Here is an 18,966-nt window from a genome sequence, read left to right as displayed (position 1 = left end):
CTTCCTTAATCAAGTCTAGTAATAAATAAAGACTAATACCCACGTGACAATGATGCTTTTTAAAATTGTTCACTTGCCAGTTTTAACAAGATAAAGGAAACTAATACTTAATGTGGACATTGGTTTACGTTTTAAAAAAAAAAAGGGAAATTAAAACCCCCAAACAAAAACAGACACCCCAAAACAGACAAAGGACACAAAAGAACACACATGGAATGATGAAAAGGAACAATTATTTCGCGCTGAAAAATATTGCACAACTTCAGGTCTGTCTGCCCAGATTTTGCTCCATGTAATTAGGTATGTATGAATTAAGCACAAAATTTTGTCCAGCTAGATCTATAGCAATTTGAGTGAATCTAGAACTATAGATTGCTTTGACTTGCTTCTGACTGCAACTTGGAATTCTTCTCTACATGAGCAGGTTGCCATCAGCTACAGGTTTGATAAATAAATGTGTCAATGCTAACTTTTGAAGGGTTGGTCAGCAAAATATATCGGTGACGCGCACAATTCTTCTATATGGCAAATACACGAAGTCATCAAACTACTTGGGTCTTTAAACACAACTTGTTATATCAAGTCCTCAAACCATGTATGAAAAACAATCAAGACCGTTCCCTGATTTGCTGTGGTTAACTTGAGACTGCATTTCACTTTGCAAGACCAAGACTTCTCAATGTTATCAGTGTTGCGTTTGAAGGCATAAACGTCACTGCAGGGTACATTAAGAAAAAAACCAAACATGCTAAGTGAATAAAAGGCCTTTACAGCTACAATCTTTGCTAGCCCATCTCTTAACAAGCACGTACTTTTTGCTGCAGAAATAAGCTAATGGTGTCATTCTGGCTATAGCAGTACTATTTTCCCCCCTCAATTGCTACTACGACAGTCTGTGTTTATATAAACTTTGCGTTATATGCAGAGCAAGGTTTTCTCATATCTGATTCTTATCTGCTTGGTGGACTGATGTGTCAGCCAGCAGGGCTTAACAGATACATTTAATACAGGAGACTGAGATACAGTATGTTTATTCTTAACTTCTGATAACCTAAGAACTACAAGAACAAGAGATGCAGTATCCATTTCCTGTGATTAAAAACAACCATTTTTAGGGAGAAAAAAGTAGAGTAAGTGATCAATGCTAATGCTACATTAGTTCCAAATACCTTTTTCCAATTATGGTAGCTTAACTATTTATTGTTCATCTGTCCCCCTTTTAACTTGATCAAGGTAAAAAGTAGACATGCAAGTGTAAGGACTGTTGTTTCATCAAAACCGAAGCAAGTTATAAAAAACATAATACCATAATTTAATTTGTAGGACCAGTTTCGTATCTTCATATCCAGCATCACTTGCAGAAAAGGGATAATGCATCTCAGTTTGCTTACAAGCTAGGAGATCACTTTGAAGTCTGCATATTCCTAACTGCAAACAAAATATAGCACTTTTAACAGGTTATAAATAAACTGGTTTTCAAGCACAGAGCCAGCCCAACAATAACAATACACTATTAAAAAGACCTAAGGCAATGAATTCTATCTCCAATGGAAAGAAAAAAAAAAAAGAAAAGAAGAACTGTGCAAACAAGCTTAAAACTATTTCTTTGTGCCAGTGTTATAAAATGTAGATTTTAATAAAGCCTTGACCCAAATGCCAGGACTTGTGAAAAGAATCCAAAAAAAAAGTTACTTTATTTAGGAAAAAAAATACTCTTATCTTACTGCTAATAAAATCGGATACACGCAGTTTAAACATTTACAGTTGCTGTAACACTTTACAATTCCTATATATGGGTGTAAGAACAAACATTAAAAGACAATGGTGGGTCAAGGCTTTACATTAAAAATAACAACCTACTTTTTCTATAGTCTCTAAAATACTATGGTTTTTTTCCAATATTTGCAGCCATTCAGAAATATTTTTTTTAATGTATTTATTAGGAAATGTATATTTTGTGCATGATCTTAATTCCTAATTCCTGGCTCTTTGGGCTGAATGACAAAAGGATCAAACCCATTAAAGTGGATGGCCTCCTTGAAGGTTCAGTGGAGAAACCCTGGCTCAGTTAGTCTCATAGGATGAAAGCAGTGCTGCATCCACTGGCTCCATGCAGGATGGACAGGTAAAGGATCTCATCAACCAGTCATCTATACAGTCCAGGTGGTAAATGTGCATGCACGGCAGAAATCGGATAGGGTCCCCATAAACAAAGTCCATCATACAAATGACACATCTGGGGAAACAAAAATTGTTAACGCATTTAAGATGCTGTTACCATACCACACTGGGAATGAAAAGCAACGTAATGAATGTCTACTGGATACATCTGTGTGAAACAAGCTTTAACTACTTCTAGATACAGTGAGGATTTCTTAGGATTTATTTCTTAGGATTTCTTACATCAGTGATGGCTCCACCAAGCACTGCGTTTCTTGGTGTTCTCTTTGCACAGCGTGCCCACAACTGCAGTGTTAGCAGAAGGCAGGAAGCCTGCAGGCATGGAGGGGACAACTCGGCAGACTGCGTAAAATTAGTAATGGGAAAAGGGAGTCACAAAGGTGAGGAAGAAGCAGCGTGGAACTACTTCCCAATGAAGAGAGGATAAAAGGGGTGGTGAAAAAGACAAATTGTATGGACGAGAGAAAGTAGATTTCATTTGTAGCAGGAAAACAAAGAAGGATGAAGCAAAGAGGCTTCTGCATGGCCCTTTTTTCAGAAAGCTGTGTCAAATTACACCCGGATCAGGTTTCCTGTGGCAGTATCATAAACCAATGCAACACCCAAATTATTTGTTAGTTTTCTGTAACTTACTCTCTGATCTTCTTCTCGGAGCCATCTCTCCCAGGATCATAGACTCCTTTAGGTAGATGCTGAATAAGGCCTATCCTCTGCGCTATTCTGATTTGTTCTTCTTCTGTCAGCTGTGTTGCTAGCCGAGTCTGGCTAGGGGTCGGATGATAAACAGGAACAGGGACTTGCTCCTAAAATTAAAATAGTTCAATTTAAAAAAAAATGGCTTTCCTAGTATTTTCTAGCACACAGACAACGTACTTAACTTTCCTTCTCAGTCCTACAAGTGTTTCTGTGATCTCCCACTCCTACTTTGCAATTTTGGGGCTATAATTATAGACATAATGGGATGAAGGGTTGAGGCCAGCATCTTGGGCAAGCAGCTGTTTGTGGTTGTTCTCTGCAGAAGCTTTTTGTCTCCATGAGTCATTCACAGATGAAATATGTGCACGAACTCCACCTGAGAGCAGGCACATAAATCTTACAGGCACCTGGTGAACTGGCAGATACTGAATCAAACAACGTAATGGCTTTAAGTTGCAAGTGGAAGAAGCCCCAGTATTTGTACCAAGAAGTAGTTTTGCTGTTACATTTAGGAAGAATTATTTGCAAAGAAGAGGACAGTCGAGTCCGAGAGTTTCAGAAGGAATGTTTTATGACTTCTGTACTAACAAAAAATAACATGAGCTATTCCGGGCCACCCAAACTCCAATCCAGAACTGCAGACTTGAATTCTTGCGTGTTTAAAAAAATGTTACCTGGACAATAAAAATAATTGCTTAAGTAAATAACTGACATTCTATATTTTTTCTTACGTGTTTATATGATTTTACAAGTTCTCCCAAGCTGGACTCAGCTGATGTATGTTCAGAACACTCATTTCCCGAACAAAAACTATGCAGTGTGCAGGTATTCTGCATTCCTTCCTCTGCCATGGTCTCAGAAGCTTCTTTGATCATTAAGGAGCTTTACAGCAGACGCTTTCACATTTACATTAACACCATACCTCGCTTTTCAAGCATTTTTTGAAACTAAATACCAGTTTTGAACAGGAGATACTCCTAGGATAATATTGACCAGTAACCATAAGCCTACTGTTAAGAGAGAATTTCTTGCAATAAGTCTATTTTAATGGTGCTTCTTAAACAGCAGAAAAAAATCAACTTATAGACAGAGGAGCTGGACGGGCTGTCCCCTTGGGCTGCCCCTGCGCCCGGCGGCTGCCGAAGGTGTGACATGGGACATGTGGACACAGCACCCAGCTGGATTCTCCAGCACACAGCCGGCTTAAAGGGGTGCCAGCACAGACCTGCTGGCATCACCACCTGTGTGTAGCAGCAGAAGCACGACCGCCCTTCCTGCTCCTGCTCCCTCGGGTTCAGGCGAGAAGCCCACCTGGCCAAGCCCAGCTCGGAGGGGTAACACGCCTGCTCCTGAGCTAAGGCGACTCTTCCGCTGCTGCAAAGCGTGGTGAGCAGGAGCGCGGCTGGGGGCAAGGCTCCGGGACAGCTGGAGGAGGCACAGAGCCGCTTGCTGGCCAGAGCCTGTGGTGCCTGGCAGTAGAAGCCCTCACTTACGAGAAACACTCACCAGAAATATGAGTTTCCCTGGCAATGCTTTTAACACCGTGCCTACTGCTTGCAGTTCACCTGTGGGGTAGAATTCTGTCCTCTCCTAATTCAACTACACCAGGGCTTCCCCCCTGTAATCTCCTTGCAGGACGCAGAGGGCTTCCGAGAAGGTTTGAAGAGTGCTAATACAGCCACGCTTCCAAAGAAAAAATGCCAGTGGTTCACCAAGTTTGATTAATTTCCTGACTGCTCTAGACTGCATTTCACAGAATCACAGATTTCTTTCAGAGCAGCTGCCTTTTAATGGTTTAAATTATCTAAAGTATTCTCTAATCGCTGCTTGGATAGAGAAAATCACCAGCTGAAGCTAAGGATGACCTGTCAGATACAACAGTATCCACGAAATGGCTCTGCAGCCTGTGATGCCAAGAAAATAAAGCAGTTTTTCCCCTTCCCAAACACTGGACACCCTCTGCACTGAAGATGACAGCCTGAGGCAGAGCCCTGTCCTGGTCCTACACTGCAAAACACCACAAACTATCAATAACTTTTTATTTTCAAGGCTCTGCTATACCTCTATGGAAGCACAATAAGTAAATCAATTGTAAGGGACATTACCGCTGGCTCCTTCATTTGTCACGGAGAAAGGTGCATGTAACACCTCACACTCAGAGACAGAGGCACCCCCCTTCCTGTCTGCAGGACAAGAAGAGCAGAATAACAAACACCATGCGCTGCCCAGGGGGGTGCTGGCCGGGGCAGAAGAGGGGAAGTTATGGGTACATAATGCATCTCCCCTTGGTATGACCATGGCTGCAAGTGTTTACACAGAAACTTAAAGAAGGCAAAAACAGGAGGAACTCCAAACATCTGAAAGTAGCAGTAACACCAACCTGCTGGTGAATGGCTCCATCAGAACAGCGAACTGATCAGCTCAGCATGACACATACAGCACAAGGAAATTACAGTAAATGAGAATCTGTCGCAAGTTAAAAGCTATCACATCTTGGACAACTCTGAAATGAGCAGTCAGGCCTAACAGCCAGCTGGTGACTGCTTAAGGTAAGTTTTGGATAGTGAATGAGCATAAAAGACAGAAAACGAGCACGACTTTAAGCACCGAAAGGCCAATCAAGGAAGAAAAGTCTTTCCCTTGTTCGGGTCGGTTACAGGCGCTCGCTGCCGCTGACCACCGCAGGCCCCCTTAGCTGGGGCCCCCTTGGGCATGACTTCAGGGCCCCTCTCCCCAGGTGGCTTCTGCCCACAGAGAGGAGCAGAGCACAGGGCTGCCTGGCAGCACACAGGCCCCCGTTCCCTCCACATACCAAATCCACAAACACCCTCCCCAGCTCCAGTGCTGCAGGCAGCACTCGTCCCTTGGGCCTCCTGGCTCAGGCTCCCTTGGCGCAGAGCCGCTGCCCACACCACGTCTGATACCCACATCTGACAGACCCAGTAAAGGCAGGAATTTATGGTCGTCAGCTGTGAGCTCCTGCAAGTTCACACACCAGACAAGAATCTCGTCAGATGGGTAAGGCTGGGTGAAAACGGTGCTGTCTTTCAGTATGAAGCCTTCCTACTTGGGGATGTGAAAACAGGGGAGGCGGAGGACTGCCAAGCTGTTGTGAAAATGCATAAATCGTGTTGCTGTAAATAAAAACGAGTGACCGCTCAACACCCCTGATCCCTTGCACTTCCTCAACATGCTGTCCGATGGCACTCTCATCTCTCCTCCAGTCGCTACGAAAAGCCTGCCCAACCCAGCCAGCAGCGCTGGACAAAACACACCATGAAGATGGAAGAACACGGCCCCGGCCCCGCACGCTGCAGAGGGAACGCCAGCAACAGCCACTTCACACCCGGCCTCTCCCCAAAGACGAGGCGTGCCTATACCTGTTATTCTGAAAACGCTTCAGACTGTTTATTCACAGGAATATTCGCCCTCGGCAAATCTCCTGCGGTTTTTATCAGCCCAGGTCAACGCGAGGTCCCGCGCAACCCAGCGGGGATGTTCAGGGGTAACGAGCTGAGGATTTAAGGCTTCCCTCAATCAAATTACATTTGTGGCTACAGGCCCTCTGACATGTATATACACAAAAAAGATCGTATTACCCACATAATTATTATTATAGTCCAAAGACGAGCATGGATTTATTGCTCTTCTGTCTCACTTTTCCCTTATCTCCTGTGGAAAATGTTTTTGCAGACAAAATTATGAAACACTGGCCTTTCTAGCCAAAGTCTGTGTTATTTATCATTGGGTAAAGACGTCAGGCGTTTCGAACAGAGATGAAATTTCATGCTAACTATTCTTCCATGAGAAAAAAAGAAAAAAAGGAATGATAAAAAAGGCCAAAAAAAATAATCAAATCTACACGTTAGTGTCAGCCAAAGAAGTAAAAATCACTCCCTGGCACTCAGTTTGCTTTTATTAATTACTACATTCATACGGGGGGAAATAATGATGAAACACCTCAGATGGCCACAGTCCCAGGCGTGCGCCCACCGCTTCTGCCTTGTTCAAAGGGAGGTGCTGTCAGCGCAACTTCCCCTGGCTTTCTGTGCATACAAAACCTAACTCCTGATCATCCCTTGTCTTTATTTGGCCCTCAAATAACAGCGTGAATTCAGACTCGAGGACTACAGTGGGGTTTGCATCTCCACTCCACCCTGGCTCCTTCTCCCCCAGGGGCAGGGGGAGCCGTACAGGGCATCTGGAGGTCTGCATTTTTCACTTCTCAGGAAAATAAATGCTTTCACACTTCACTTGAAAGGCCCAGACACTGTTCCTGCGTGTCGATTCCCAAGCATGCTTTGGGTTCTTGCCTAGAAAAGGAGGTTTCATTCAGCACAATTTTTTGTTTGAGGTTTTCTCATCAATGCAACTTATCCTGGTTATTTATGCTGCTGTAAATCAGCTTCTATTTTGTTTTACAGCATTCTCATCTTGTTCTTGCCAGTGTAATGAATTTGTAATACTCTGAAAGCAGGTCAGTGGTAGATCAGAAACTCTTAATCCCTGGATAAAGATTATTTTAAGATCCCTCTACGCCACATATCAGCAGTATGCTATCAGGGCTTTTGTTTGTTTGTTGTTTGTAATAATTGCACCAACATGCACGAATTATCCTTTCAGGAAGGGCAAAGGTGAGACAAATAATTGCTAACATTTCATAGCTCCAGAAGTTAAAGCCTCACTGCCGTCCCTGACATCCTGCACACAGCCCCCCATTTTCCACAACTGACCAGTTTGCTTCGTTTCCATCTCTACATTTTCTTCCTCATCTATTCCAATGCTCTCGGTGTGTGTCACCCTGGAATGCTTATTTGCACTTTTACACCAGCACGTCTGTCCAACAAAGGAGAAAAACTTCCTCCTACCTATGCTTTTCTGAAGTCTTTTTTACACTTCCCAAATACCGGTAGATGCAGCACTTATGCTCCTTGTGGCTGCTGCTAATTAATTAATACAAGTCTAGCAGTTCAAATTGAATTTCCCCAATCGCTCCCACAGCTCCTTTTCGAAATCCCTTCACTGTGCAAACGTCTGTCTTGAATCGTGGTGTCTGAAGGCAGCTGCTTCGCGTATGGCTGCGTCAGGGCCACATCTTCTTCACTGCTCACAGCCTCGGCCACCGATGGTGACGCGGAGCAGAGGCAGCTGCAGCGTGCGGCAGCTCTGTGCCCGCATGCACCTTCCAGCCTCGTCGCCTCCCAGGTGTCCTGCCCTGAAGGTGAGATGCAGGAAGCCTGAACAACCCAATCTAGGCATAAACAACTGCAGTTTACAGAGGTAAAGGCAGGAGGTGAGGAAAAAAAAATAATCTTGCTTTTTCTGTCGCTTGCAAAATCCCCACTGAATTTTATGAAATGTTCTCCTCTCGCTACTTTATTACTCATAAGAAACTAACTGGGATAATGGTCCAGAGGCCTTTTCTGGAAATGCCATTCTGATCTGGGTGAAAAGACTCAAACTCCATCTGTATGTTAATACACAGTCTGAAATAATATCCTCCCCCAAGACATATTACTGTAAAACCACTCGCCGCTATAATGTGCATTATATTGCAACTACAGCTTACTTTAATAATCCTTAGAATATTACAAGCAGGCTGCCAACTATAAAAGCCTTTTTCTGCCATACAGAAGAGAACAGTTCATTTATAAAGCTAAATACCAGCTGCTATAAAACATCATGTAATGAAATCGTTACCCAATCTCTTATATTCCTGCTTCCAGGTACCCAGTCAGTATAAACAACTGCGATAGCTGAACACTTACGCTAAGAAGTCCTTTTTGAAGCAGAATTCCCTCGTCACACCTCTGCCATTTGGAAGAGACAGCTGGGACAGACAAGCAGACCCAACGTGCACCCTGGAGCCGCCCTGGCTCCAGCTGGAACCTGAGCGTGCGTTTGCCCAGCAGACCCGCTGCACTTAACAGTAACACAGCCAGAAAAGAGATCAGACACGACATTAACACCGTATTAAGCAAAACTGTAACTGATCCTTTACCAAATTTGCAAAGGAGCCAGAGAGTGGTTCCCTTTGTTCATGGGAGAAGCATGAAGGTCCACATAGCTCTCCCCGCCAATGGCACCTCTCACACCAGATTCTTCACCTGGTCTCCTAAATACACATTTGCTTTTGAAATAGTTACAATTCCTTGCATTTCTCAGGATTCCTAAATTCCTTCCTAAAGAGATTAACTACATAATTTAAATTTAAAAGTAAATTTGATTCATCTGGAACTTTATGGCCAATAAAACCATACTTCATTTTAGAGATTAAGGTATTATTCCACTATCACTGCTTGCTAGAGAAAGTTTACTTTAACTGTTCGTGAGCATTTTAAACAAAACCACCTTACTTTTATTTTCCTTTGTTCAATATGTTCCTTGGTAAAAACTGAGAGCACTGAAGGACAAAAGAAAGCCACAACATAAAACGTTTCACATCTCAGTTTTTCATTTATAGTTTTGTAAGTATCACAATTATCACTGAAATATTAACTTAAACCAGAGAACTGTCATGCAGAGAGAAATGTGCACTTGCATCTTACTGGTCCATAGCAAGTAGGAGAGCAACGCATGAAAAAACAGCAAAACCCCTGGCACCTGGGATGTGCTCAGACTTGTGCACGCTTCCCACCAGGGTGCTCCTAAGGAAGATAAATGAGTTAAATTCTGAACTGGGTGTTGTACACATGGGCGGTTGTCACTGTAACAGACTAAGAAAGCAGTCTGCAGCAGAGGAAGGGAACAGACTCCCTGTGTTGTTTCTCCAGCTAGGAAGCAACACCTGGTTTAAGCCATTTCCCTTCAGAGTTCTTGGTGTAGGCCCTGGTGGTTCTGCAGCAATGGAGCAGCCTTACTTAAACTACTACTGCTAAAACTGTAAAATAGTCCTTCGCATCTTTCCACAATTAACCTGCTGAAATCTCTGGGAAGTGCACCTGAAGAGTTACAGCAGGCAAGCACCAGGAGTGGGTCCTGGCTGCTGACTCTTCCAGCCCGTCCTACCTTGCAGATGGAAATCGCCTGCTGCTCTGTAGCGTCACCTCGCCTGGAATCTGATTATCATCAATGCAAACCTAAATACAAGAGATTAGCAAGAAGGGGTGGTAGGGGAAAAGCAGTAATTAAAAAGCAGTAATTAATCCCTGGAAGCACAATCTCCTGACACAACCAGACAATTTTTACATTTCCAGGCTGTGCAGCAGGTTTCTCTGGCTCCAGGGCCGTATCCTTGGGCGCGTTTCCACTGAACAAGTCTGCTCATCAGCTCCACGTCAGCTTCAGCTATCCTTGCTCCCTTCTCCACTGACCCAACCAAACTTCAGGGTGTGAATTTCTGCAGGATAACACACACACCAGCACATCCTTACTAGTCCCAGGCCCTCAAATTGCCCAGGAGAACTGACTCCATCTCCAGAAAGATCTCCCTACAGCTCTGCTCGTGGCATCAGGCCACAACTTCTGAGATAACAAAGTCCTCTCGCTACAGCTCCTAGCGTGTTTATTTTAATAGGTTATTTTTATATGGGGAGGGAAAAGATCCACAAACAATTTACAAAGCTTCACGCATTTCTGTCAAGCTGTTGCAATCAGCGAAGCCAGGGAAGAACAGTTGCCCCCAAACGTTAAATTAGGGGCACTCACAGACAGAACACAGCCTCCTTGCACGTCCCAGGGATGACCAAGCAAAGCAGACAGCTGGGTAAGGAGAACAGGGAGCAGACAGGGCCAGCAGTCATTCCTGCAGCTGGTGGTAACAGAAGAGCACATGCATGCGAGTCATCCTACCCCATAAGCAAACCACAACATCTGCATTATTGGCACATGTTCTCTCCTCCTTGCACCAAGTGGTTATCTCTGCAGAAACCCCTTCTTAGGTCTGGCAAGCAGAGACAGTTATTATAGCACCACGGCTGCACTATACACAACACTTATGGTTCGAGCAAGACGGTTGCTGGAGAAATGAAGGGCAGGTTTAACAACAACAAAAACAACTGAAGTTTGGGGAAGAAGAAAAAACAGAGGAGCTTGGTCCTAGACAGCGGTGGGGAAAACAACTAAATCTCAGTGAGACCGTCTCCTCTGCTTGAAGGGTCCAGAGTCAAGCTGCTGTGTCCTGCTGACTGCTGGGGAACTGCCGTGACACGTCCCGGACGCCATGTCCCACACACACCTACCCGAACCACTCAGGGCTGTGACTCACTCGGGGTGCAGCAGACGAAAAAGTCCAAGCTCACGCGCTCCTGAGACGTGAGCCTGGCCCAAACCTACCGTCCTGTACCCCCGAGGCACTGCTCCGGTCAGACGACTCCACCAAATCCTTCCGTGGGGGCTTGAGCCTGGAGCACCCCGGAGAGGACAAGCGTGTGGGTGGCTTCACGTGGGCAACATGAACGCACTGGGAATATTCACCAGAGCACGCTGTGCTGGGAGCTTCCGACCCAGCCCACGGACTGGTCACAGTCAGTCTAACCACAGGCAGCCTCTGCTCACCTCCCAGTGCTGTTTCAGTTTGGGGATTTGTGACCCAACCTGATCCAAAATGGTGCTGCCTCTGAAATACCAGTCCTGCCACTTCCCCTGCACTGTCTCCCATCATTGGCTGTATGGACACTGACCCAACTGACTTCCCCTCACAAAACACAAACCAGTATCATTGACTGCGTGATCACTGAAGCACCTGAAAAAGCTGGAAACCAGCAGCCCAGAGGAAAATGCACAAGTGCCCCTTTTAGGGACGCAGGCCAATTGTGAAATATTGACTCCAAACACTTAAGAAATAACAAGAGCACTAAAGTGTCTAAAATGCATCTTCTGGCAAGAATTGGTTAGGTCAGTTTGAAGGCAATTCTAAGAAGAAAACTGGTATTATTAGTACTTGAGGAACAAGGTAGCAAAATTACAGAAATCAGCCCTAATTAGCTGAGAGGAATGGCTGGGGAAAAAGACGGAAATAGAGAGTAAACATGAAAACGCACAGAAACAAAAGACGAGCAATCCATCAGGGGAGGACTGCTGAAGTATAAATATATACAGGCTGCGCTTCTATGTATAAATAAAGATGTGTGTATATGTGTATATATATATATATGTATATATATATGTATGTGTGTGTGTGTGTTTGTGTAGTACAACAGCCTGTCAGAACTAATAAAAACATAGTAACATATAACAGAAAAATATGCGTAAGATTGATATGCAGAAGTAGGAATGTATTTTAAAGAAGTATACGGTGTGTAGGATATCAAAGGATCAGTGCCATCATGTGAAGAAGGATCTCATCTCTGGGATCAGCATTATCTCCCCGTGACACAGCAAGCTTCTTCCTAGGGCAAAGAGGGCCACCCAGAAGACAATTTAATGGCCTTGTCTAAAACAAGTTTCAACATATGTCCAAAACATAGCATCAAATGCAAGTCCTCACACACCAGGCTCCTACAACAGGCCTGACAGACACAACAGCCGGAGCTGGGATAAGATCACGCTGCGTACAGCCGTCCCGAGGGTGCCAGTTCAGCCGAAGATAAGAAGTTACGCAGATGACAAAAACAAACAGATCAACAGCAGCTATCTCCGATCACCTGCCTCCTGATGTATTATCCTACGCAATGACACTAAATACTTCCCTGTAGCTACCCAGTTACAAGCAAACATCGAAAAGGAGGTCTGAAAGGGGACGCAGTAGATCTTTTTATAGACAAACAGTCTGTTCCCCACCTCCCCAGTACAAAACAGGCAACGCAGGAGAGTGCTTTTGGCAAACCCTGACCAAGACCTTCCCCTTACCCAGGGAGCAGGCAAGAGCAGGGCACTCAAGCTGTCCTAACCCAGTAAAGTGGGGAGCAAAGGTTTCCCCAGACAAGATAAGCAAAACCAAGCCTGTTGGAGACTTTTCCCTCGGGCCTTGCAGCAAGCGGGAGTCCAGGACAGCAGGACTCTGTCACTCGGTGCAGAAAGGGTACAAACCCAATCGTCCTGCTAAGGTTAAATGACTTCACAGAGAGCAGTGATAAAAATCCTCGTCCTAACACAGGAGAGCTTCAAGAGATGGATGGGGCTGGTGATGGGCTGGGTAGCCACAAAGCAAGAAAAACTGCAGCAGAGAGAATGCCGGCATGTGGCACCTGCTCTGAGACCTTGTCAGCCAGCAAAGCAGCCCGTGTCAGGAGGGTTTACTTCAAAACTCGGGAATCTGTGTTACACTTTACTTGATCTTAACTTTGTACTCGATTTGAAATATTTTAATTACGTTTTCAACAAAGCCATCTTCAATTATGAGTGCTTGCTCAAGCAGGAAGCTGCCACACCTTGGCAGTTCCATGGTACGCTCAGATCTGCAGCCCTTTTTATTCTCTCTTAATTGCATCGGAATTTCTAACACAAAGTGCACGTCCCTAAGATCAATGTGCATGACTTGAAATCTCAGCCGATGCAATGCAGCAGGGACCCAGACCGTGCAGAGGATCCAGCAGTTTTCTGAGGCCAATAAAAGGACACAGTCACTGCTGGGTTTTGCAACAGCTTAGCCATAGGGGTTGTTCAGTATGTTTCTGCATTAGCTTGTTAGAAAGCCACAGATACGTGAAGCAGATGTTAATATACCTGGCTGTACACCAGGGCACCTAAATGCAGTACAAGTCTCCCTGAACAGCTGTCCCTGTGCTGCGCCAGTGTGGAGATGACGTCCGCAGCACCCCAATCGGTTCCCTCCCTTCTGCCTGATGCCGGCAGCAAGATTCCTGTGACTTCTTCTGCACTTGACTTCTGGTGTGCCCTGCGAGCTGTCATGTGAATGGGGTTTGGATCAGGTAGTGCTGCCAGCACCACCGGCTGCTGGGCTGCACACAAAGGATTTCTTCACTGGCGATGCCCATGCGCAGCCCGGGTAACATGCTGTGAGGATGCAGTCACCTCTCCCAGGCATGCATCCACTTCCATGCCCCACTTCTGTGAGAATTCACACACACAAAAAAGGTGATTCGGCTATTTGTTTGGTGTCATTTGATAATAACAGTAATTATTTCAGCTCTGAGGTAATGAGCAGCAGGAGTAAATAGCCAGAGGCATTGCTTCAGGTTATCAGCTCATCTCTGCTGGTCAGTTATTAATGTTGAAGGAACGTCTCAGGCATTAACTATTATTGCTAAATCTGTTTTTGGTTGTTGGTTTTTTGCTTTGTTTTAAAGCAGGGCTCCATCTAAAAGCAAGGAATGACTGGATAACAACTAAGGCATACTAAAGCATTATGAAGTTCCCCTTCCCAGTGCAGTATTAGCAGTGAACACAAGGGCAATGTTTCTATTTTTTTCCGGCTCAGTCTTGTCCTCACAAGCAGTGACTCTGCATTTTTAGCTCGCAGGGCACAAATCCAAGAGTGATCTCATTCAACTGTCAAACCACTTCTAACAGAAAAAAGGTCTGTGCCAAGAACAGGTAGAAAAATCATAAATAGCTCTCTCAGGACTTGGTTATACAAGAGAAATATTTCCAGAATGTATTTTCCCTACTTATTTTAGAGTTTTCAATGCATAGAGACAGTTCAATGAACATCTGCTCTCTCCCTAGTCTGTCACCAGAAAACAAACGTCCATTTTACAGTTACCTATGAGGCACACATTCGGTCACTGGAGTAGTCAGGATGAGCTGCAGATGTTCAGCTTCACAGCTGAATAAGCTATGATGGCCATCAGTAACTGCATAAGCAACCTCCTCTCTAATGAATATTTCTAGTCTGTTATTTCTTTAACCACTTTTCTTCGGATCTTGCCTGTGCTTGTTTTACACCAAGACCAGTTGTGCTCATTTCAGCGCAGGCCCTTTCACAGTAGGCGCTTTTGGGTGAGAACTGAGGGAGGTCCAAAGCAGCGTGGTGCTGCACCTGGGGTCCGGACCAGGTTCCTGGGGGGCTGGCCCAGCCACACCGCCAATGGGCTGGGAGCCGCGGTGTCTCGTGCTGTCAGCCCTGAGCAGCCAGCCTGCCCCACTACTTCCACATGCTTTCACAGAATGTGGCAAGAGCTTTAGTGACATTAAGACCAGCTATCTGAAGAAGACTTGAGGCCACACCAATACCACAGCCACGCAGCCTTGATGGGGCCAAGCCCACCAAGCGCTCTCCTCACCACCACAGGAGCAGGGACGTACAGCTCCATGCAGGCAGCTCCTGCACTCCGAACAGCACCAAAGTACCTGCATTTGACCCGTCACTGTGCTTGCTCACACAAATGCACAACTGGAAGCTGCCAAACGCCGCCCACAACAAGCCACAGCCCGAGGCAGCCAAACAAGCGCCAGGCCTGGGGACTCTGGTGGCAGCAAAGCACGTGCTGAAGTGCCCTCCTGGGCCAGCGCCTGCTGCCACAGTGGCTTGGAAGAATACAAAAGCCATTTAAGTGGAGTGCCGTGAATACAGAGAGGCCATTTTTCTGAATATGGACTGCCTGGTGGGAAGACAAAGGCCTGTTTTACCCTGAAATACCCACATCCGAACAGCTGCAAGACTTGAGGACACCCACCACAGCCTGAGCTCCCCCACGCGCAGTCAGAGGCTCTCCATGTTAGGTGGAATGCATCAGAAATCCCGAACAGCCGACACGGTGCTAAATACGTCACTTCAGGTTGGGGTTGAGAATGAAATCCCACTGAAATAAGGCAGCTACCTGTGCCAATTTAAAAGCGTTCATTTTCCAAGAACATTATGGGTGACTTTCAAATCCTCTGCTTTGGACACATGCATATGAGACCACCCCAGCTGTGCACTGACACACAGCTCACACAGGTGAGGTACTCGCTGCTTTTGGGGCTGCTCACAGACAGAAGTGAACGCCGTACAACATTACACTACCCACACTGTTTCGGGTATTATGAAGATGTAAAGAAATACTTTCACTTACCTTATTCTCTTAATGTTTCGTGTGGAATAACCATGCCCTGCTACAACCCACACAACCACTAAAAGAGACTTCACCACTTTACACAAACCCCAGTCATGATAAAATACCAAAATGGAGTAACACCGAGCTACAGATGGAAAGCTCTGAGACAGTAAGTCTGGAGGTACTCAGTTTGTTACTGTGTCAAACAAAAAACAACAACAACAAAAAAAAACAGCTATCAAGAAAACCCTGGGAGTTTTTTAGGTTTAATTTATGACATTTAGTTTAGAATACGCTTTGTTACTTGGGGTAACTACAGAGTTAACTGTAGTAGGTAGAGAGGCTTAAAGAGAAGAATAAGGTGGAAAACTTGTTGGGATTCTAGCTGCATGAGCAGAAGTACGGTCACTCAGTTACTACAGAAATATTTTAGTTATCTTTCTAGATTATTATTACTTATAACTCCTTTGCTAGGCTGCACCCTGTCAGCAATGCTTTCATGAAGTATTTCCAACCACAAATCCCTTTTCAACATTACCACGGAACTTGGGAGACCACGGCTTACTGTAATTTCAAGTTATTCCAAAAAACCCCAACAAAGCAGAAATTTTACCAGAGGCTTGTGTCTGAACACCGCTCTGTCCTGCTGGGGCTGGGTGTACCGAATCCTGACACTGAGAAGGGAGAAGTCTGTGGCTGCATTTTTCTTCTTGAGCATTTAAATGCAGCAACAACAACATACATATCAAATACAGTAGCGACTTTGCTCTCCCCTGAAGCTCCCTGGATGGTTTCCAGAAGGACACCTATCGTAAATGCGTCACTTTGAGAGGATAGCTGCACCACAAAGTAATCTAGGTGGACGTGCTTCCGCAGGGTCATTAGATTCCCCAAGTAATCTCTGTGCCAACAGGCAAGGTAATAAAGCTGAGCATTTAGACCGCTTTTATCTGCGATACCGCCTCTCCTATAGGCAAATCTCCACTCCAGCAAAGAGACTAACAGAAATTGCTGCAGCTAACAGATTTTTGTTCTCTCAGTTGCTTTGCGTCAGGCAGCAGAAGCAGAAACAAAGCAGAGAGATGGGCAGCTCTAGGCACTTCCCTGGAGGCAGAAGGGGCTGGGCACAGCTCTGTCCACAAGCCTGATGGTCTTCAAGGGAAATCTGCTGAAAGCCCTATGCAGCAATTTCAGACTGCCATACCTGGTTAAAGAAACTTTCATTGCTCAGCTGAAGCTTTGTATAGAAATTAAGTCTTGAAATACCATACAGACCTGGTCCTGACTTTGTCTGTATCGGTTCAAATGATGCTGCATTCCTGGTGAGGTCTAGCACAATGGAAACTGGTTTACTCCAGTGAGAGAGGGTAACGGCTAGGAGCACACTCAGAGGTGCTTGTCCCTTGGACCTCTGAGCTGCTCATTCTGCAGATTTAAAGTAAATAGTTTTATTACTTCCATTATCAAAATTCACTGCAAGATGTTGAGCAGTCAGTCAATGACCTTTCCACCACTTCAAACATGCCTTGCTTTAACCTTTTTCTTTTTTTTTTTTTTTTTTTTTTTTTTTTTTTTTTTTTTTAAAAAGTGTCAGTGACTATGGATGAGATGGATTTTGTTTTTCAGGTAAACCAAGTTTCTTGAATATTATATCCACTGACAAACAAAATAAAAATAGAAGCATTAGCCTAGAAAAACGAAGGCAGAAAGGGATATAGGACTGAGCTCTAAATAAACTAGGAGGGTAAACATCAGAAAAAGAAAAACAACTAAAGATCTGTTTGGTACAAAAATAACAGGTTCAAGCTGGCCATAAATATCTAGAAATGCAAAATAGCTTCTTGAGCCTTAGTTCTTGGCTGATCAAGAGGCTCCCTGCAGGAGTAGTAAGAGCAGAGCTTGATCAGCTTATTGCAAAAATTATATGTTGTCTGCAGAAAAGAACTTCACTGAGAATATGTCTAACTACCCACCCATCCCCTTATTCAGACACCAGCCCAACAGCTACTCATGTGTTCCTCAATATGCAAATTCTAATACCATAATGAACAGAGCTGCTATCCAAATTAATGCAATCTATGATGTAGTGTAATAACTAGCAACAATACTCATCATATCTAACTCAACCCAATTTAAATAAAATAGAGAAGGTAGTGCTCATTAAAACTGAGCATTGCTTTGTTGAAGTTAGTATAAATGCTTGCAGATGCTCTCATGAGTGACTCCACCTAGAAGTTTAAGACACTAAGAACAGAAAAGCTTTAAGAATGAGAAAATAAATTTTTGGATAAAATCATTTTGCATTACTAGGTCTGAAATCAGGACAACTGCCGAGAAAAAGTCTTTGATTTTGTGATCTAGCTATAGACAGGGTCCTCCAGCGTACGCTGAATTAGCCTCTTTTACAGCAATTGCTCTGTTCGGTTCACCAGGGAGTTTCAACTCTTCCGTTCGCCGAGCCCAACTGTAGAGGCCTGCATGGCTTGTGCAGCTTTGGATACATTCAGGTTCAGCACTGCACATGGCAGGAGCCTGAAAGCACACCCAAGTCCTTCCTCCTCCCCAGGGAGAGCAGAATGCTAGCAGCAGACCTGGCCTGACCTCTGCTGGGGTTCAGCTGGCCAGCTGCTGGAAACCACCTGCAGGAGAAGCACGGAGGTTTGGGGGCAAACCCTGCTTCCTGCAGCGCACTTGACAGGTCGAGGCAGGAGAGAAATGAGCTGGAGAAACCTGCTGACAGTGCACTAGCTGGAAGTCCTACCCCATTCGGAAATCTCCAGCCTTACAAACCCACTTGTGCTGCTTGAGTAGCACCAGGCAGCTGTACCACAGCCGAGAACTGGTGGCAAGCAAGATGTAGGGCCACCAGTGAACAAGTACCCATGGGGTTATCACACTACGCTGATACGCAGGCACTGTACTGCTGGAACGTAGTAAACACTCTGCAGCTAGAATTAAAAAAAATAAATAGCTATCCTACTTCAGTTGGGTGCATTACTCAAGTCTTTCTAAGCAAGAGAAGGCGATAGCCGTTGGTCAAATTTAAACTGCTATATTCTGTCCAGCTGAAACGCGTTACTGTGTTCACGCTGAAACATGGCCAGCGTATTTAGTCACATAAACCAAGGGAATTTCAGCTGCAGCGAGTGGTCTCACTCAAAAGACAGCTCCTACAGCGCTGCACAGCCCAGCACAGCAGCCGCCTGCTCCC

General features: G+C 44.9%; 1 protein-coding gene across 2 annotated transcripts in view; it reads right to left on the bottom strand.

Moving 5' to 3' along the window:
• Positions 1-218: 218 nt before the first annotated feature.
• The window catches only part of RNF11 (ring finger protein 11), a 32,366-nt gene continuing 13,618 nt past the window's right edge, over positions 219-18,966 (bottom strand). The window contains exons 1-3 of one of the 2 annotated variants that reach the window (XM_035537723.2): positions 17,031-17,087; positions 2,815-2,984; positions 219-2,236 (exon numbers count right to left, since the gene is read on the bottom strand). In XM_035537723.2, coding sequence (XP_035393616.1) covers positions 2,065-2,236; positions 2,815-2,984; positions 17,031-17,072 — 384 coding nt within the window. In that variant the 5' untranslated portion in view covers positions 17,073-17,087 and the 3' untranslated portion in view covers positions 219-2,064. Of the gene's footprint in view, positions 2,237-2,814; positions 2,985-17,030; positions 17,088-18,966 lie in introns of those variants that run through there. The other variant, XM_035537722.2, reaches the window with a different exon arrangement.

This window comes from Cygnus atratus, chromosome 8 (genome assembly GCF_013377495.2).
Source record: "Cygnus atratus isolate AKBS03 ecotype Queensland, Australia chromosome 8, CAtr_DNAZoo_HiC_assembly, whole genome shotgun sequence".
Classification (NCBI taxonomy): Eukaryota; Metazoa; Chordata; class Aves; order Anseriformes; family Anatidae; genus Cygnus; species Cygnus atratus.
This window is presented reverse-complemented; position numbering and strand designations above follow the sequence as displayed.